This window comes from Erythrolamprus reginae, chromosome Z, assembly GCF_031021105.1.
Source record: "Erythrolamprus reginae isolate rEryReg1 chromosome Z, rEryReg1.hap1, whole genome shotgun sequence".
Taxonomy (NCBI): Eukaryota; Metazoa; Chordata; class Lepidosauria; order Squamata; family Dipsadidae; genus Erythrolamprus; species Erythrolamprus reginae.
Genome location: NC_091963.1, coordinates 38,557,715 through 38,576,344, shown reverse-complemented (window position 1 = coordinate 38,576,344; position 18,630 = coordinate 38,557,715). Strand labels below are relative to the sequence as shown.

The 18,630-nt window shown below is 40.9% G+C and overlaps 1 protein-coding gene across 13 annotated transcripts; it reads right to left on the bottom strand.

Moving 5' to 3' along the window:
- Positions 1–1,659: 1,659 nt before the first annotated feature.
- On the bottom strand, positions 1,660–18,059 carry TMEM106B (transmembrane protein 106B). Of its 13 annotated transcripts, none has more exons than XM_070726394.1 (9): positions 17,872–18,059; positions 12,353–12,406; positions 6,924–7,133; positions 5,792–5,855; positions 4,944–5,103; positions 4,699–4,839; positions 3,298–3,347; positions 2,598–2,651; positions 1,660–1,832 (listed from the first exon to the last, which is right to left on the bottom strand). In XM_070726394.1, the coding sequence occupies exons 1-9, from the start codon at positions 17,921–17,923 to the stop codon at positions 1,694–1,696; spliced, it is 924 nt and encodes a 307-aa protein (XP_070582495.1). In that variant the 5' UTR covers positions 17,924–18,059; the 3' UTR covers positions 1,660–1,693. The 13 variants fall into 13 exon arrangements, with proteins under 13 accessions (XP_070582495.1, XP_070582492.1, XP_070582493.1 ...); XM_070726391.1 differs by having other exon boundaries at positions 5,792–5,954; positions 17,872–17,995; XM_070726392.1 differs by having other exon boundaries at positions 5,792–5,900; positions 17,872–17,995.
- Positions 18,060–18,630: the final 571 nt, after the last annotated feature.

Here is an 18,630-nt window from a genome sequence, read left to right as displayed (position 1 = left end):
ATCTATCTATCTATCTATTTTTCTATCTTTCTATCTATATATTTTTCTATCTATCTATCTGTCTGTCTGTCTGTATTTCTATCTATCTATCTATCTATTTTTCTGTCTGTCTATCTATCTTTCTATCTATATCTATCTATCTATCTATCTATTTTTCTATCTTTCTATCTATATATTTTTCTATCTATCTATCTATCTATCTATCTATCTATCTATCTATCTATCTATCTATCTATCTGTCTGTCTGTCTGTCTGTCTGTATTTCTATCTATCTATCTATTTTTCTGTCTGTCTATCTATCTTTCTATCTATATCTATCTATCTATCTATCTATCTATCTATCTATCTATCTATCTAACTATCTATCTATCTATTTGGTTTTCTATGCTGATAACCTCACAGCAGCTAATGCTGAAGCTCTTCTTTGGATACACTTATTTATTTGTTTGTTTGTTTGTTTATTTATTTAATTGGATTTGTATGCCATCCCTCTCCAAGGACTCAGGGTGGCTCACAGCATATATAAAAACAGAACAATAATGTAAATCCAATTAATGATGAGAAGGAATCCAGTTTTGAAGGATTTTAACTCTTAGGTTTTAGCTTTGTTGCTGATCGAGCTACTTTTTTTACTTTTTAATTTATTGTTAATATTGTTAATTTGTTTACCCTCTTTTAAATTTACAGAGCTGGTTTACTGGTTTTCTTTAAAATAAATATTCTAAAACATGTCTCAATTAATGTAATTTTATTGTTTTCCATTTTTATAAGTTACCAGTAGCCACTGCATTTTCTAACCTCGGCTTATACTCGGGTCAATACGTTTTCCCAGTTTTTGTGGCAAAAACTGGTGCCTCGGCTTATACTCGGGTCGGCTTATACTCAAGTATATACGGTAAGTAAAAAAGAAAAGAAAAATAGGTCTATGTTAAGTGTTTTAAGATAATCAAATATAATAAAATATTTTCATAAAGTCAGCCTTTGAGACATGTGCACTTTCAATAGTTTTTAATAGGTTTTTTTGTATTTTTAACATTTTAATTTTTTTTCTTTTTATTCTGCCGCACACACCAAATGTGTCTAAGTCAAGTGCTATTCTTCCAAATCCATCCAAGTTTTCAAGCAATTGGACCTTGTGAAAAATAAAAACCTCCCACCTGAAAAACAATTTTCAACAAACAAAATGCCAGCAATTTAAACATTGATCTGTCCTAAGGTTATTTACACAAGCATATGTCATCTGATGCTACAATGGGAATGCTAAATATTTCTGTACAATAAATATTCAGATTAGACTTCAATTATAACAAGTTCTGAAATTACTTTGATTAGTCTAAAAAATACAAAAACATGTGCTGGGAGAGTAACATAGCCTTGTTTGCATATAGGCAAATATTCATGGATATAAGATATTCTCTATCTCTCCTGCTACCCTCAGTTTAATGGACTGACACAGTATTTTCACATTTAGTGTAGAAAGGTGCAAGTTATTAAGTGTGGATATATACAGTAGTGGGGTTTTTTTTGTTTACATCACAAAAAATAAGGAACCCTTTCAACCTGCTACTTTATATACATCAACCTCTAAACAGTATAATGTATAATTAAAATTTCAACTTGGATGAGAAATGAAAAGAACAATAGTCATGGGTTTTCCCCCCCTTTCTTTCTGCACATTCAATTTCTGGTCCGTTTACTGAAAAGGCTGAAGAACATTTAGATATTCAGTCTGTCCCAACTTATAAGATGTATTTCCACCGCAGTCTACATATTGGTATCGTTCCTGAGATATTTGTTCCGAGTGGCCAAAGTAGGAAGTGGTCACAGTCACTCTTAATAACAAAATAGAAAGGGAGAGATGTGTACATATATTATGCATCAGGAAATATTTTAGAACATGTATATTTTTAAAAGAAAAGTTCACAAATGCTAACTTTAAATATTTACTTGTAAAAAAATAATAGCCAAAACTACAAATGTACAAAAGCTGACATAACTCTATTTTATGACGTCAATATAATAAAGACTCATGTTGAATAGAAGACTATTGCGTTAGTTTAATGATAAAGGGAGAAACAGAATTGTAAACAAAAGTTTAGGAATATTAGCAGATAAGAAAGATTACAAAATAAAGATTATTTTCTCAATTCTGGTGCTCCAAAAAGCAGCCATATTTATGTTATCTCTAAATTTTTCTGCTCAGAAGAAAGAATTCCAATTCAATGCCAATTCAAAGCCTCTATAACTTCACTGGTGACGTTCAGCTTGTCATTAATCCTTTAGGTTAACCTAGTTCCCAATTGTTTCATGTATAATACAATAATAGAGGGCAGAGAAACAGGAAGAGTTCAACGGCTGCATGCACCTTTAATATATGTGGCTTCTTTAATGATTTAGAGAGAGAGGCTTCATTACCACTATTAGATGTTGTGAAGCATTTTTTTTTTTTACTCACGCATAGATCTTATTTCTGTTCATGAAAACAGGATAAGAAAGGAATCTTAACAAAATGCCAGACTCTTTAAAAATATCCTATAGTAATGCAGGTGTTTTGGAAGTTAACTTTTCCCATAAATGAAAATAATATACATACTTACTGCATCATAACAACTATATTATGCACTTTGATAGAGATTAAAGTACAGAAATCGCTGTAAGAAAAATATTAATATTAGCGTACAGCATAGTAATTACATGAAAGCTTTCCTGAAATCAATTTCAAATGGATTTCCTTAAATCTATATATATACACACTTGATCTTAGCCAAAAGATCAGTAAACCTAACTGTTTACTGAAACAACTCACTTGCAAGTTTGAAAGTTGACCCGTTTTAATAATTCATATTTAATCCTGTTGTCTAGATTAAGACACTATCCTAACCTGTGTGTTCCTTGTAGATGCATTAAAGAGGAAAAACAGACAAAGTTTAGGATTCTAGCTATGCTCTTCCTCCCAAACACCACCACCTCCCAAAAAAGGAAAAAGAAACATATTTTAAAAAAATTTCTGAGCTATAGCAACCCCAATCTTTCGAATATCAATATAGCATTTCAATGCAGTGCTAGTAGCCAGATTTTGAATCCTTTAGGTATACACAGCACCAGAATGATAAGAAAGCATACAAATCTAATAAATAAATAAAGTATTGTTTAGAAAAACATAAATCAAGCTGTAAAGCCTGAGATATTGGATGTATATAAATTCAAATTTATTGGCTGCTCATCTTAACACAGGATAACTCTGGATGGCTTACAATATTAAAACATACATTGAAACTGAAAGCACAGGTTACTTACTACATGTAACTCATTTCATCTTGTATTACAGTGGGTACCATATAATCAATCTGAAAGGAAAACCAATAACAGAAACAGTCAGGATAAATATTTAGAAAACTACTATCAAAAACATATGATCCTTGCTGAATAACCACTCATTCAGCAACCATTCAAACTTGTGATGGCATTGAACAAATGGAATACAGTGATACCTCATCTTACAAACACCTCGTCATACAAACTTTTCGAGATACAAACCCGGGGTTTAAGATTTTTTTGCCTCTTCTTACAAACTATTTTCATCTTACAAACCCACCGCCGCCACTGGGATGCCCCGACTCCGGACTTCCGTTGCCAGCGAAGCGCCCATTTTTGCATTGCTGGGATTCCCCTGAAGCTTCCCTCCATGGGAAATCTCACCTCCGGACTTCCGTGTTTTTGTGATGCAGCAGGGGAATCCCAGTAGCGCAAAAACGGGCGCTTCGCTGGCAACGGAAGTCCAGAGGTGGGGTTTCCTAGCGAGGGGAGCCTCAGTGAAATCGCAGCATCGCAAAAACACAGAGGTCCGGAGGTGGGGTTTCGAGAACTTCGGTGTTTTTGCGATGCTGCGATTTCACTGATGCTCCCTTCGCTGGGAAACCCCACCTCTGGACTTCCGTTGCCAGCAAAGTGCTCATTTTTGTGATGCTGGGATTCCCCTGCTGGGATTTCCCTGCAGCATCGGAAAACAGAAGTCTGGAGGTGGGGTTTCCCATGGAGGGGAGCCTCAGGGGAATCCCAGCAGCGCAAAAACGGGTGCTTCGGCTGGCAAAAGGGGTGAATTTTGGCCTTGCACGCATTAATCGCTTTTCCATTGATTCCTATGGAAAACATTGTTTCATCTTACAAACTTTTCACCTTAAGAACCTCGTCCCAGAACCAATTAAGTTTGTAAGACAAGGTATCACTGTATTTGAGTTGCTTCAGAGTTCTGGAGGGAACAGCATTCCTATAGTCACAACTGCAATCTGAATTGTGGATCACAATTAAGCTATTGCAATGCCCCAATCAACATTTGCCCCCTTGTTTGCTGGCTTCCTACATGTTATAAAGAGCCGAGCAGTTCAAATCTCATCATCAGCTCAAGGTTGACTCAGCTTTCCATCCTTCCGAGGTGGGTAAAATGAGGATTCGGATTGTGGGGGCAATATGCTGGCTCTGTTAAAAAGTGCTATTGCTAAATTTTTTAAAAAATGAATAAATAAGTAAATGACCTTGTTTAATTATGGTAACTGGAAAGTGCTGGAATTGCTATCACTGAGCAATGCAGTCACATGACATCGCACTTTACAATCATATCGCTTAGCAATGGAAATTCTGAATCCTAGTTGCTGTTTACTGTAATTAAACTAGCTATAATTGTGATATGCTAATTCTTACCTGTTTCATATCCAGTGGTCCAATGTGAGTATTATTGTTCAGTCGTGCCTTTCCAATCACCGTCTTTGCAAACTGTACCTGGGCAGTAATGTTATCAACTTCAACAGAATAATAATTGTTGTTGGTTATGTTCAAGGTATTCTGCAAAAGAAATAATTCAGGGCTGTAGATTAAAAACAACCTTTAGCCTCAATATAAGTTATAAACCACTGAAGGAAGTGAAAGGTTTTCAGTTAAGATCTTACCGTAATATTTAAGTATATTATGCGTCTCTGTGCTTCATAATCGACATATACTGATTTGACTCCAGCATATTGTACATCGACAGATCGAGGAAATAAGAAAAATACTGCCAGTCCAGAAAGTAGTAAGCATCCAATTACAGAAGCAGTCACATAAAGTTTTCTGCAGGGAGAAGAGAGGCTCTTTTAAAGTCTCAGTGTTATCTTTATACCCTTCCTTTTCACTGCATGGATTTTTAGTTATTGGACATGCTCTAATCAGTATGTATTTCCAGTGCGCATTCTAAGGTTAATTGCAATGTTTTGAAATTTGCCTGCAGACACATATAGATGGGCATGCATGCATTCTTCATTCTGCCTAATCTCCAGGGAATTAATAAGAACAAAGCAAAGTTGCCAAGGCAAAAAGCAATAAGCAGCCCAATCAATGTTAACATAGTGCATTCTTTCCTTACAGCATCTACGATTTCCCCAGCAATCTCTTTGTTTTTATTATTTGGAGAATGAAGGCATGGGTATGGATTAAAAAAGACAGAAAAGGTGGAATTCCAGAATGCTGTAACCCATGGTAACCCTCCCACCTCAAACCAAATCAGTGCAATATGGCAAAGCTCTACATCTACTTTCTTCTAATAACAAGCATCAGCAGCTCCAGCAATGCAACCCAACCCGTTTTGTAGCTATGTTAACATAAAGCATTTTGATTATTAGTACAGAGCAATATTTTCCAAGGCTAAGAGGCAAGCATAAAAGTATTAATTTAAGCCTTCTGATAGTAGATTTGTTTAATCAAAGTCTAGCTTTAAAGGAATTTACCAGTGTCACATACAGTCATTACTATTGTAACTTACGTTCTTCTTGGCCTCAGTCTCTGATCACTATAGGGAATCAAGGCAACAAGCTGATTTTCCTGTCCTGGAATATAATCCAGCATCCTGTCATTTCTACACCCAATTGCAGCTGTTATAAAGCCAGTAAAACATGCCACATGATATGCTGATGAAGCTGAAATTTCTGTAACAAAGGTCTGCATAACATACACACTACCACACACTAAATTCAAAAACAGTAAAATTATCAAAAAGGCGGATACTTTAAAAGAAACTGTCACATAAAATATTTTATGAGAAACAGTTTTTTTATATCAAGCTATGAAATTACATCTACTAAACCACTGCCTACTAAATCATCTGCACCCCTTTTCAGCACCACTAATATACTGTATATTGATAATAAATGAAAGTTCCTTTTCATCAATGAATATTATATGGAGGTTAGTACATGTTAGTATAGGTAGACATCACTTAACAACAATTCTGTTTAGTAACCATTAGATGTTATGATGGTGCTGAAAAAATAATTTTATTATCATTTATATTATTCCATGATCATTTGATCGCCATTTGGGCACTTCATATGTGGCTTCCAACAAGTAGAGTCCACGGAGAAGGTAGCAAGTGGCAATCATATGATGTCTTGCTTAACTAACATGTCACTTAATACTTCAGTTACTGGTTTCATTATTGCCACAAAACAATACTGAGTATAGATTAAGCAGAGAATATGTTTAAAGCAACCCTGAAATATACAAGGTAATTTCTTTTTCTTTCTTCTTCCTTTTTGGCTTTTTGTTCTAGTATAGCTAATAGCATTATGTACATAGAAATAAGCTACATTCAAATTCTGAAATCTATCAAGTGTGTTCTCAGTATAAACTAATAGCAAAACAATTTTAATTTTCTAAAATAGTTATATTATCTGGAAATTTTATAATGAATATGACTACATAACTTGTGATTTTATATTGTTTATATCATAGAAAATAAAAAGAAAAAAGAAAAAGCTAATCTAAGGAAATTAAACTCTAAATTTTATATTAATATTATTATATACAGACAGGCTATCTTAAGAAAACAATATAAAGACTTGCAAATGAAAACAACATGTAGCTATCACAGAAATTTCTTCTCACTTTATACGTACCACGTGGTATTCTCCCAGTGCCCTGACAAGTGGGACATGTGACACTATCTCTTCCTGTAAATTCAACATATGGAAACTGTGACACATCTCCATTTTTTCCATCTTCACTATGAGAGTCTGAGTGCATTAATCCATTTTTCATGTTATCAGAGTTTGAAGCCCCATCATCTTTCAAAGCAGATAAAGGCATGGAAAGAGATTTCCCCATGTCTGTTGACAGAAAAAAAGTTAATAAAAGCAAACCGTAGACTTTAAATCCATTTATTGCAGCAGGATTTATTTTGAGAACTATTGATATAATATTTTGACAACTCTTGCAGAAAGAAAATTTCCACTAAATTGAAAACAAATTAAAAAGTTCAGACTAGTTTGTAAAATTGCAACAAGTTGTGATCTGGGAATCTTACCAAGCAAATTTATAAATAAGACCATGAGTTGCAGTGGCACAGTGGTTAGAGTTCAGTACTAAATCCTAATTTTGCTGTAAATTGCCTGCAATTTGGCAAGTGAAATTTTACTAAGCTCAGTCTTCCCTCCTTCAGAGGTGGGCAAAATAAGGGCCCAAATTGTTGGGGGCAATATGCTGACTCTGTAAACCATTTAGAGGGGGCTATAAAGCACAGTGAAGCAATATACAGTCATACCTCGTCTTACGAACCTAATTGGTTCCAGGGGGAGGTTCGTAAGACGAAAGGTTCGTAAGACGAAACATTGTTTCCCATAGGAAACAATGTAAAGTCAATTAATCCGTGCAACAACAAACACCCCCCCCCCCGCAAAAAACGCTGCCGCCCGGCTGTCACCTTTTAAAACAGCCGGGGGGCTTCCCAGCAGCCTCCTGAACCCGAACACCAAACCCGAACTTCCGGGTTCGGCGTTGGGAGGCTACTGAGAAGCCCCCCGGCTGTTTTAAAAGGTGACAGCCGGGCGGCAGGGCTTCTCAGCGAAAGTTCGGGTTTGGGAGGCTGCTTTGAGGAGGCGGGGAAGCCTCTTGCAGCAGCTGCCACAGCCACCGGCTTCTCCGCCGCTCGCCCGCCCAGAATGCTGACTTGATGCCTCGTGGGGAAGCCGGGCAAGAGCGATCTTCTGCCGGCCATGGGCGACTCCCCGCCGCTCGCCCATGGCCGGAAGAAGATCGCTCTTGCCCAGCTTCCCCGCGAGGCATCAGGTCAGCGTTCTGGGCGGGTGGCGGACGAGGAGGGGGGAAGCCTCCTGCAGCAGCTGCCACAGCCGCCAGCTTCCCCGCCTCCTCGCCCGCTGCCCACCTGCCCAGGATGCTGACCTGCTGCCTCGCCCCACGCCCGCCACCGGCCCGATCCTGCGCCTCCTGCTCCCCCCCCAGCCAAAAATACAAAGGCGGTCTGCCGCCGCCCGGGGAGCAATGGGAAGCTGAAGCCGCCAGCGGTTTCAGCCTCCCTTTGCTCCACGCTGCTCCGCCCTGGCTGGGGGGAGGGAGCAGGAGGACCTTCCTGACTCCCTCCCCCCAGCACTTCGCCCAGGACAACAGGCAGGGCAAAGCAGCGTGGGGCAAAGGGAGGCTCAAACCGCCGGCGGCTTCAGCTTCCCATTGCTCCATGCCGCTTCCCCTGCCTGTCATCCTGCGGCTTCCCAGCGGCCTCCCGAACCCAAACTTTTGCCAAACGGCGTTCGGGAGGCCGCTGGGAAACCTCGCCGCCCGGCTGTCACCTTTTAAAACAGCCGGGGGGGGCTTCCCAGCAGCCTCTCAAACGCCGAACCTGGAAGTTCGGGTTTGGCGTTCGTAAGACGAAAAAAGTTTGTAAGAAGAGGCAAATATTTTCTGAACCCCGAGTTTGTATCTCGGGTTGTTCATAAGACGAGGGGTTCGTATCTTGAGGTACCACTGTATTAGTCTAAATGCTATTGCTACTTTCTATGACACCCCCCCCCCATTATTATAGGCATGTTATTGATTAAGTAATGTTCATAATGGGGAAAAAATACAACTTTTCTATATAGTTGCAACCGGTTAAGTTCAAAATTATGATAGACCTCATAAAAGCTATTTATTTGAAATATTCCTGGGATTGAAAAACTATTCCCTTGTAAAGAATACAGCAATATCAAAAATCATTTGCTCAACTTGAGTTACGTTTGCTTCTATATTTTCAAACATGTGTTTTAAGTACATTTAATGGCTACAACAAAATGGCTAATTATGTGATTATAAGCTGCAACAAGGTCTGAAATCCTAAGTACACAGTTGAAAAAAGAGTATTAATTTAGGGGTTAATTTGCAAATGAGAACTCTTTAAGTTTAAGGTGTGCCTCTGCAGAATCTTTCAGTAGTATCTAAAAATAGAACATAACAAAATGTAGAAGCCAGCACATTTAAAATACAACTCTGTACTATAGTTTAACTGAGTTTCTCATCTGGGTCCCAAATAAATTAATCACTATTTTTCGCAAAATGAATTCTGCAATCTCAGATTTCAGAAAATATTGTGAATCAGTCCTGGTTCTCAATAGTGTCAAACATGCATTTTTCTGCAGCTGGGATTGTTTCCAGTAACTCTATTGAGAAAAATAAGTTTATATTTTAAATTGAATAAAAAATCACTTTAAAAGTGATTAAAAAGTGATTATCACTATTTGGCAATACAGTGATCCCCCGTTTATTGCGTCCCCAACCATTGCGAACAGGGTACTTCGCGATTTTTCAACCCGGAAGTCAAAATACCATCTACGCATGCGTGCCCGTTTTTTCTATGGGCACGCATGCGTAGATGGCAACCGGCTTCCCTGGGTCTTCCCCCTCTTGCTGGCGTCAGCGAGGAGTTTCCCCACCGCCCACGCAAACTCCTCGCTGCCGCCCGCCCTTCGCCCGCCCACGCGGTTCATTCTCGCCGCTTTCGAGCTGAGTCCTGAAGCGAATTCGCTCCAGGACTCAGCTCGAAAGCGCGGAGAGCCAGCGTGGACAAGCCATTCGCTAGCGCTGGCTATCGGCGCTTTTGAGCTGAGTCCGGAAGAGAATTCGCTCCCGGACTCAGCTCGAAAGCGCCGAGAGCCAGCGTGGACAAGCCATTCGCTAGCGCTGGCTATCGGCGCTTTTGAGCTGAGTCCGGAAGAGAATTCGCTCCCGGACTCAGCTCGAAAGCACCGAGAGCCAGCGTGGACAAGCCATTCGCTAGCGCTGGCTATCGGCACTTTTGAGCTGAGTCCTGGAGCGAATTCGCTCCCGGACTCAGCTCGAAAGCGCCGATAGCCAGCGTGGACAAGCCATTCGCTAGCGCTGGCTATCGGCGCTTTTGAGCTGAGTCCGGAAGAGAATTCGCTCCCGGACTCAGCTCGAAAGCGCCGATAGCCAGCGTGGACAAGCCATTCGCTAGCGCTGGCTGTCGGCGCTTTTGAGCTGAGTCCGGAAGAGAATTCGCTCCCGGACTCAGCTCGAAAGCGCCGATAGCCAGCGTGGACAAGCCATTCGCTAGCGCTGGCTATCGGCGCTTTTGAGCTGAGTCCGGAAGATAATTCGCTCCCGGACTCAGCTCGAAAGCGCCGAGAGCCAGCGTGGACAAGCCGTTCGCTAGCGCTGGCTATCGGCGCTTTTGAGCTGAGTCCTGGAGCGAATTCGCTCCCGGACTCAGCTCGAAAGCGCCGAGAGCCAGCGTGGACAAGCCGTTCGCTAGCGCTGCGGACTCAGCTCGAAAGCGCTGAGAGCCAGCGCGGAGGAGCCGAAGATTGGGGGCGGCGCGGCTATTTTAAAATGTCGCCGCCGGCATGGGGGGCTTGCCAGCACCCCCCGGACCCCCAACCCGGGTTTGGGGGGCTGCTAGGAAGCCCCCCATGCCGGCGGCAAACAGCCGCGCCGCCCCCAATCTTCGGTTCCTCGCTAGCGCTGTGGGAGTAAAAACACCATCTGCACATGCGCAGATGGTGTTTTTACTTCCGCAGCGCTACTTCGCGAAAACCCGCTCGTTGCGGGGGGTCCTGGAACGGAACCCTCGCAACGAGCGGGGGATCACTGTATTTCACTGAAACATTAACTGGTATACTTCCCTTAATTTTTCAGCAGCAGTACAGTAAGTTTCATGATTACACAATTCCCAAATCCCCTACAGAAGTAGACAGACATCTTTAATACTCTAAATATAAATATCAGCATTAAGAAATTTCAAAGTTCATAGGTGGCTAAATACAAGTTTTTTGTTCGACTTTGAAAATCTCCTTCAAAGTTCACTCAAGAAAGAACTAAGCAGGAAAGAATTATTAGAAGATAAATCTAGTATTTATCACTTATAATAACATGATATTTTATACTTTTATCAGCGTGTTTTTCCTACAAGACAATCTAGTGGCATCAAAGGAAGTGAATACAGTGGTACATTTACTTACGAACTTAATTCGTTCCGTGACCAGGTAGAAAAGTTCGTAAGAAAAAGCAATTTTTCTCATAGAAATCAATGTAAAAGCAAATAATGTCTGCGAACCCATTCCAAGTTTCTAAAGCGCTCCCCTTCCTCTCCCTCTCCCCCATGGCCCTGGATAGACACACATACTCATGTTCACATGCTTGGCCTGCACACACATAAACACACACACCTCCGCCATCTCCTCGTCTTCCCTCAGCTAGGAAGTGCCCCTTCCCTTTTTTTGTACAAAGCAGAGCCCATCCCCCAGACAGACCTAAGTGACTCCGGAGTAAGGGGAGTAAGGGGGGTTGGAAGTTTGCGATGTCCCTGCGGCGCTTCCAGCTCTCCCGGCATTTTGCCTGCCTCCCGCCAATCGTCTGCTTCCCCGGCTTGCCGCTCCAGTCAGCTTCCCATGTGCTGACTGGAGCAGTGAGCTGGGGACGCGGACGGTCAGCATAAGGCAGGCAAAACACCGGCAGAGTTGGAAGCACCGCAGGGACATCGTAAACGGTTCGCTCAAGCCAGCACCTGGGAAGCTGACTGGAGCAGTGAGCTGGGGAAGCAGACAGTTGGCGGGAGGCAGGCAAAGCGCCGGGAGAGCTAGAAGCACCGCAGGGACATTGCAAACAGTTCTCCCGGTGCTTTGCCTGCCTCCCGCCGACCGTCTTCTTCCCCAGCTCGCTGATTCAGTCAGCTTCCCATGTGCTGGCTTGAGCAAACCGTTCACAATGTCCCTGCGGCACTCAGGACAGGGAGAAGTGGCCGGGCTGGACAGGTTGTGCCTCTCCCCGCTGGCTTCTGCCAGTGCCTCCCAACCTCTTTAAAGCTGATCTGGGGGGGGGGGAGAAAAAATTTGTAAGTGGAAAATAGTTCCAGAGAAGAGTCAAAATAAAACACCCAGTTTGTATGTAGAAAAGTTCGTAAGTATAGGCGTTCATAGGTAGAGGTACCACTGTAATTCATTTATGGCATTAGATGGATGTTAGCCCACAAAATCATGACCTTCAAATTTTCATTTATAAACTGCATTTCTCTGTTCCCTTTTAACCCAGAATTTCTCACCTATAGCTATTGATCTCAAAAGCCTGCAAGGGTTGGATTCTTCCTCAGATTCACCTAATAATAATAATAAAAAAAATACTAAGGACTTTGTACAAAGCTGAAGCAGTCTGTTTTATTTATTTATGCGTGAGTACATTTATATTACACTTACACTATACTTAAGTATTCATAAACACTAATATACAAGTGCTATATTAAATATATTTATTGGCATCAACAATTTGGCCATAGAAGCCATAGACGTGGTTTCTTCAAGCATTGATAATTCTAGATAGAAGTTTGCTTTAACTGCAATAGGAAATTGGTTTACCTTCCCTCAAAAGATCACAATTTTACAGAGTAATGCTATAAGATTAGACAGCAGAATCCTGGGCATCAGTCATTCAAAAGTCACTCAAAACTATGTCCTTTGAGAACAAGTTTATGTAAGATTGAAGTTGATAGAGAAAACAAATATCCCTATCTACTGTAGTAAATTGTTATTGATTACACTCTCTTATATTTTTACCTGATCTAATTATACCAGTATCAATTACCACTGGTGCAAGCTTAGTTTCATAAAACTAGTTTTATGCGCCTGATCTATTTATACCAGTATCAATTACCACTGGTGCAAGCTTAGTTTCATAAAACTAGTTTTATGATTACTGCACCACTGAGGCTACTGCAAGCTATTCTGTTGATCACCTGTTACTAGCAGTTTGGCAGATTGAATCTCAGTAGGCTCAAGGATAAGGTTGGTAAAATGAGGACCTAGACTGTTGGGGGCAATATGCTTACTGTTTAGAGAGGGCTATAAAGCACTGTGAAGCGGTATATAAGTCTAAATGCTATTGCTAGTTTAAAATCCCATGCACACTACATATAGTGAAACTTTCTTCCGGATAAATATGCTAAGGACTTTAACAGCATATAGTGGTAGTTATAGGGGGAATAAAACAAAATATTCAATAATCCTATAAAAGGGTTATTCCATAATTTCCTTAAATATAATAAACTGTAATCATTTGCCACAAACTATGACTAAATCACTATAACTATAACTGGGATCACATGCAATTGTCAACAGAAACCAAACAAATTGCTTTGTGTTGTAACACAAAAGTGTGAACGCAGAGATCCCTATCTTGCTAATGTGAAAACACAATATTATAGTTGATTGTGATCTCTAAATCCCAAGCACTAAAGATTGATAAGGACATTTTCTATGCTCTAGGACAGCGATGGCGAAACGATTTTCCCTCAGGTACGCTTGTGTGAGCGCCCACACCCATGATTCAATGCCTGGATAGGGTGAAAACAGCTTCCCCCAACCCCCAGAAGCCCCCTGGAGGCCAGACATGGCCTGTTTCCTAACTTCTGGTGGGCCCAGTAGGCTCGGGTTTCGCCCTCCCCAGGCTCCAAAGGCTTCCCTGGAGCTGGGGAGGGTAAAAACGCCCCCTCCATCTCCCCAGAGCCTCTCTGGAAACCAAAAATGCCCTCCCAGAGCCTCTGTGCAAGCCAAAACTCAGCTGGCTGGCACACACATGCACATTGGAGCTGAGCTAGGGCAATGGCTCATGTGCCAGCAAATATGGCTCTGTGTGCCACCTGTGGCACCCATGCCATAGGTTTGCCATCACTGCTCTAGGACAAGGGTAGACACAGTTGGCTTTTCTAAGACTTGTGTATTTCAACTCCCAGAATTCCTGAATCAATCATGCTAGCTTAGGAATTCTGGAAGTTGAAGTCCACGTCATAGAAGAGCCAACTTTGTCTATGCCTGCCCTAGGACAGGGCCTCCAATCTTAGCAACTTTAAGAATTCTGGGACTTGAAGTCCATAAGACTTAAGTGGCTAAAGGTGGATACTCCTGCTTTAGGACACAATCCCTAACCTTTCCAGCTTTTGTTGTGTTGTTTTATATCGTATCTTTGCTAAGTTTATAAATACCGTAACTCAAGGTAGCTTGTGTGTTGGGTTATTTCTTTTTTGTCTGCCTTAACACTGCTGTGATCTTTTTATTTTTAATATTGTTCTCAATTTTTATATTGTGAACCACCAGGAGTAATCAGAATTGGGTGGCCTCCCACTTGCTAAAATAAAATAAAATAAAATAAAATACCGCCACCTGCGGACACTCAGCCTTATAATATCTTTAAATAGTATTAAATAGTATTCTTTTTAAAAAGGGGAGGAAACCATAGCTGCCTGAGGAATTCTAGAGTTGAAATCCACAAGTATTAACCAAGTTGCCAAGTTTAAAGACCTGTGATATAACCAATCCATATTTCTTTTGTAACTGGGGAGGTAGGTTTGCACTCTGGCAGCAAAAGTTTTTCTTATTGTTCCTTCCTTTCGTCTCTTTCCAGCCATCAACTACTAGAAGATAATGATATTGTCCAGGTTGATGCATGAAGTAAATGTGCAGCCAAAGTAGATTCATAACTAAATAAGCAGAAAAACATTATCTCCTGCTGTCTTGCAATGGGTGGTTATCTCCCCCCCCCCCTTCTACTTTTTATGTTCTGAGGGGAAGGTACGAACTCTGACATACGAAAGTGACCTAAGTGCAATAAAAAGTTAACACAAGGACATAAAACCATAAAATCAAGCTCATATCTGAAACATACAAGACTTCGGCGCAGGAGTGCCCAAACTTGGCAACTTTAAGATTTGTGGACTTCAACTCCCATAATTCTACTCCCAGCATAGCTGGCTGGAGAATTCTGGGAGTTGAAGTCCACAAGTTTTAAAGTTGCCAATTTAAGGGTCTCTGCCTCAGAGTAACTGAGGAAACCTAAAAATGACTTCCTTCGCTTTGTTCCATTGAAGTAGATAATTTCTGACAGAATTATCTTCCTAACTAATGCATTTTAATGAATGGAAAGCAATAATGCTATAATCACTATGACTCCACTTTGCAAACCCAAAACTCCCTTGTGGTTTATAATTATTATGAAATAATTTTAGATTTTTAAAATTGTCCCCAGTAAGAGAGAAGAAAGACCGCAGGAACCATGATTTCATAACCCAATCTACTAAGACCAGCTAATATACAAACTAAAATTAGAACTATATAAACCTCAGTCTTAACACACACATCTACCCCGAAGTAAGTCTTTTCTTTGCTGCAAAAATCTTCTTCGGATAACAGAGCTTCTTTCAGGTCTAAAGTCCAGCAAGTGACTCCCATTGCAAGTAAACAATATTAAGATGTACTGCTGGGAGAAGGAATTCAAGGAACAGGAGCCAGGGCATACAAATCTAATAAATAAATAAATAAACAAACAAACAACAACGGCCCTTTTTCTAAGTCAGCCATCGCCTCCAGAATTAAATCATCATAGGGGAAAAAATGGCAGATGTCGCCTGCGATGTCTTTTTTGCACGATGACTCAGAAATAGCTCTTGTTGCATTCACTGAGGATTATTCTCCAGGGTTTTGGGGCACGCAAGCTCAAATCCCCAAAGTGCTTTTAAGACTTCCCACCCCAGTACAGAGCCATTTTATTTGTATTTACGTGCCAAAAAGGCTGCTTCCACCCTTGTCCAGCAAACCACATTCACCTGGACCGCAGTTTCTCTCCGTACCTACCTAAACTGGGATTTCTCCCGAGGTCGCGCAGCTCTTTTCCCAATCGCTATCATGGCACGCGCGCCTGTGCGTAGGCACCCAATTCCCACCCCCACCCCCACCGCCACAATCGCAAACCCGGCTCGTGATTCCGCCCTGAGCAACACGTCGCCGCATCAAAACAAGACCTTACCAGCAGCGCGTCAAAGCAACACACTTCCACCGTATTTCCTACCGCCCAAGGTTATTATTAGGACTATATTTGCTCGGCAGGCTTTCTGGGCTCGGGGCTCACAAACAGCTCCCCATCAAGTTTCACCAGTCAGATAGGAGCGAGCATGCGCGGTGGCAGATTTTGAAGCCCTATACCTTTTTGCCCTTACTTGGGGTCCTTTCTCGCAGACAGACGTGAAACAAATGTAAATGCAGTAAAACAAAGAAAGGGCGAGATGGTCCTGGGTTATATTATTTACTGTTTCACATCAAAACACGGTTTATACTTGGGGAGAGAAAAGCTGCAATGTAATGCGAAGCGTGGGCGACAAAGCTGTAAAGATGAGAAACAGGCTTGGTTATGGCTAACAAGGAGCATGCTCAGATTCTCCCGCTTTGAAGTAGGCTGTCGCTTCGCCGGTAACAAACAAGCCAGGATAAAATGGGCCGCGGTCACTGTTCTATTTTTAAACCTGTTTTTAACAGCACAGTCAAGCACATCGCATTTCTTCCCCTTTTACAAAATATTGATTCCGGTCAATAAGAGTCAGCGTGTGGAATACAGAAATCTTCGCCCAGTGTGAAACAAACTCAATATTCTGATTGCAATTGCTTTCTGCTCCAAACCCAGGTTTTCTGTGACCAAACACTCTTTATAATTTCTAATGTAATTCTGTGTTGTTAGTCACGAAGTCGTATCCAATCCATCGCAAACCCATGGACAATGTTCCTCCAGGCTTTCCTGTCCTCTGCCACCCCCACCCCCAGTTTATTTAAACCCACATCGACTGCTTCAGTGACCTCATTCTCTGTAGTCCCATTCTTTTGCTCACAATCATTCCCATCATTAAGCCCTTCCTTTCATTAGGTGGCCAAAGTATTTGAGTTTCATCTCAGGATGTGGCCTTCTAAGGAGCAGTCATTATTGATCTCTAGGACTGACCATTTTGATCGCTTTGCAGGAGTCTTTGCCAGGAATTGAGAAGGCTGGATGCCATGATCTTAGTTTTTTTAATATTGAGTTTCAAGCCCACTTTTGCACTCCCCTTCACCCACATCAAGAGGCACTTTAATTCCTCTTCACTTTCTGCTATTAGAGTGGTATCATTTGCATATCCACACAACTATTATATTTCCAAGACCTTTAAAGTTTATTCCAGCTTCTCAATGTCTGGTTAAAACTAGTATTGGCAGAAAAGCCTTCTGCTCTTCTCTGTATAGTATTGAGATAGCTATGGAGATTCTCCATCAACCAAATTATGGTTGTCCCAGATATGCTTTTCCAGGCAACTGGACTTTGTTAGGTTTTTTCCTTGAAAACCTATCCTTTCTCATCCAAGAAGGTTCCTCAATTCTGAACCAAAGAAAGTTCCTGAATGCAAAACATTTTCAAGGAACAAACCAAGGAAGTCTAGTTGCCTTTTGAAAAAACATATTTGGGAGAAAAAAAGCCTATTGCCTTGCCTCCCCCCCCAAAAAAAAAACCCCCATAAAAACTATGCAGTTGAGCCATGACTACCAAGAGAAATGTTCAGCTAAACACATAAACTAGGTTAGATAATTATGTAGGATAGGGCTAGCTTCTTGGTTTAATTAGACCTACCAGGTAGACCAAACCAGGAAACTGACTTCATAGCATCAGTAGCAATATATTGTATTTAAATAGGAAACTGTATAGTAACAGAATATTGGAAGTCTGCCATATTTTTAGTTCCCTCTTCTTAAAATAATCTTAGTCTGCAATACTTGCCTTCAACATCAGATAAAATAAAAGCATCTCCGGCTTCTGATAGCCTGATCATCTTTTCAAAGCTTTTAATTTCCTACACCACTTATTTGTTAACTAACTAGCCGCTGTGAAACCAGGCGTGCCTGCAAGAAACAAAAAAAAGTTAAGATTACAATGTGAAGCCAAAGCATTTTTATATGCTTCTGCGCATGTGAAGCAGTGATGCTTTGATCATGATTGCTAATTTGATTTTTTCTGCAGGTGTTCTTAGTGAACTGGCCCCACACAGAGATTAGCTGATGTTTTTGGCCCGGAGGAGGCACTGTTGTAAAGATTAAGTTACTTCCCTCCAACTTTTGATTTGTTGTTTGTAGGTAGAACAAGGCCTGGCTTTGCACACTCAGATTTGTCTTTGTATTCAGTTTGGTGAAAGTAAACATTTGTATACATTTCTAAGTATTAAAACTAAGATTTCATGAATCAAAAATAAATTAGATCACTTGGGTAATTATGTACCAGCTTGTTACTAAATTATATATATTCAGTATCTTTTGAATCTTAAAAGACTTCTCATCAGTGGACTGCAAAAATATTCAAATCCCCCCAAACACATAAATAATGTTTGTATTGGTGTAAAAACAAATCCCTCAAATGCACCAATGTCAAACTTCACTATCTACTATTATGTGACCATCTCTTTCTCTTCCATGTTCTCATGCTGTTGCCTTCATCTGCCCTTTAGCTCATACCTAAAGCAACATTAAGTTACTCTGAATGATA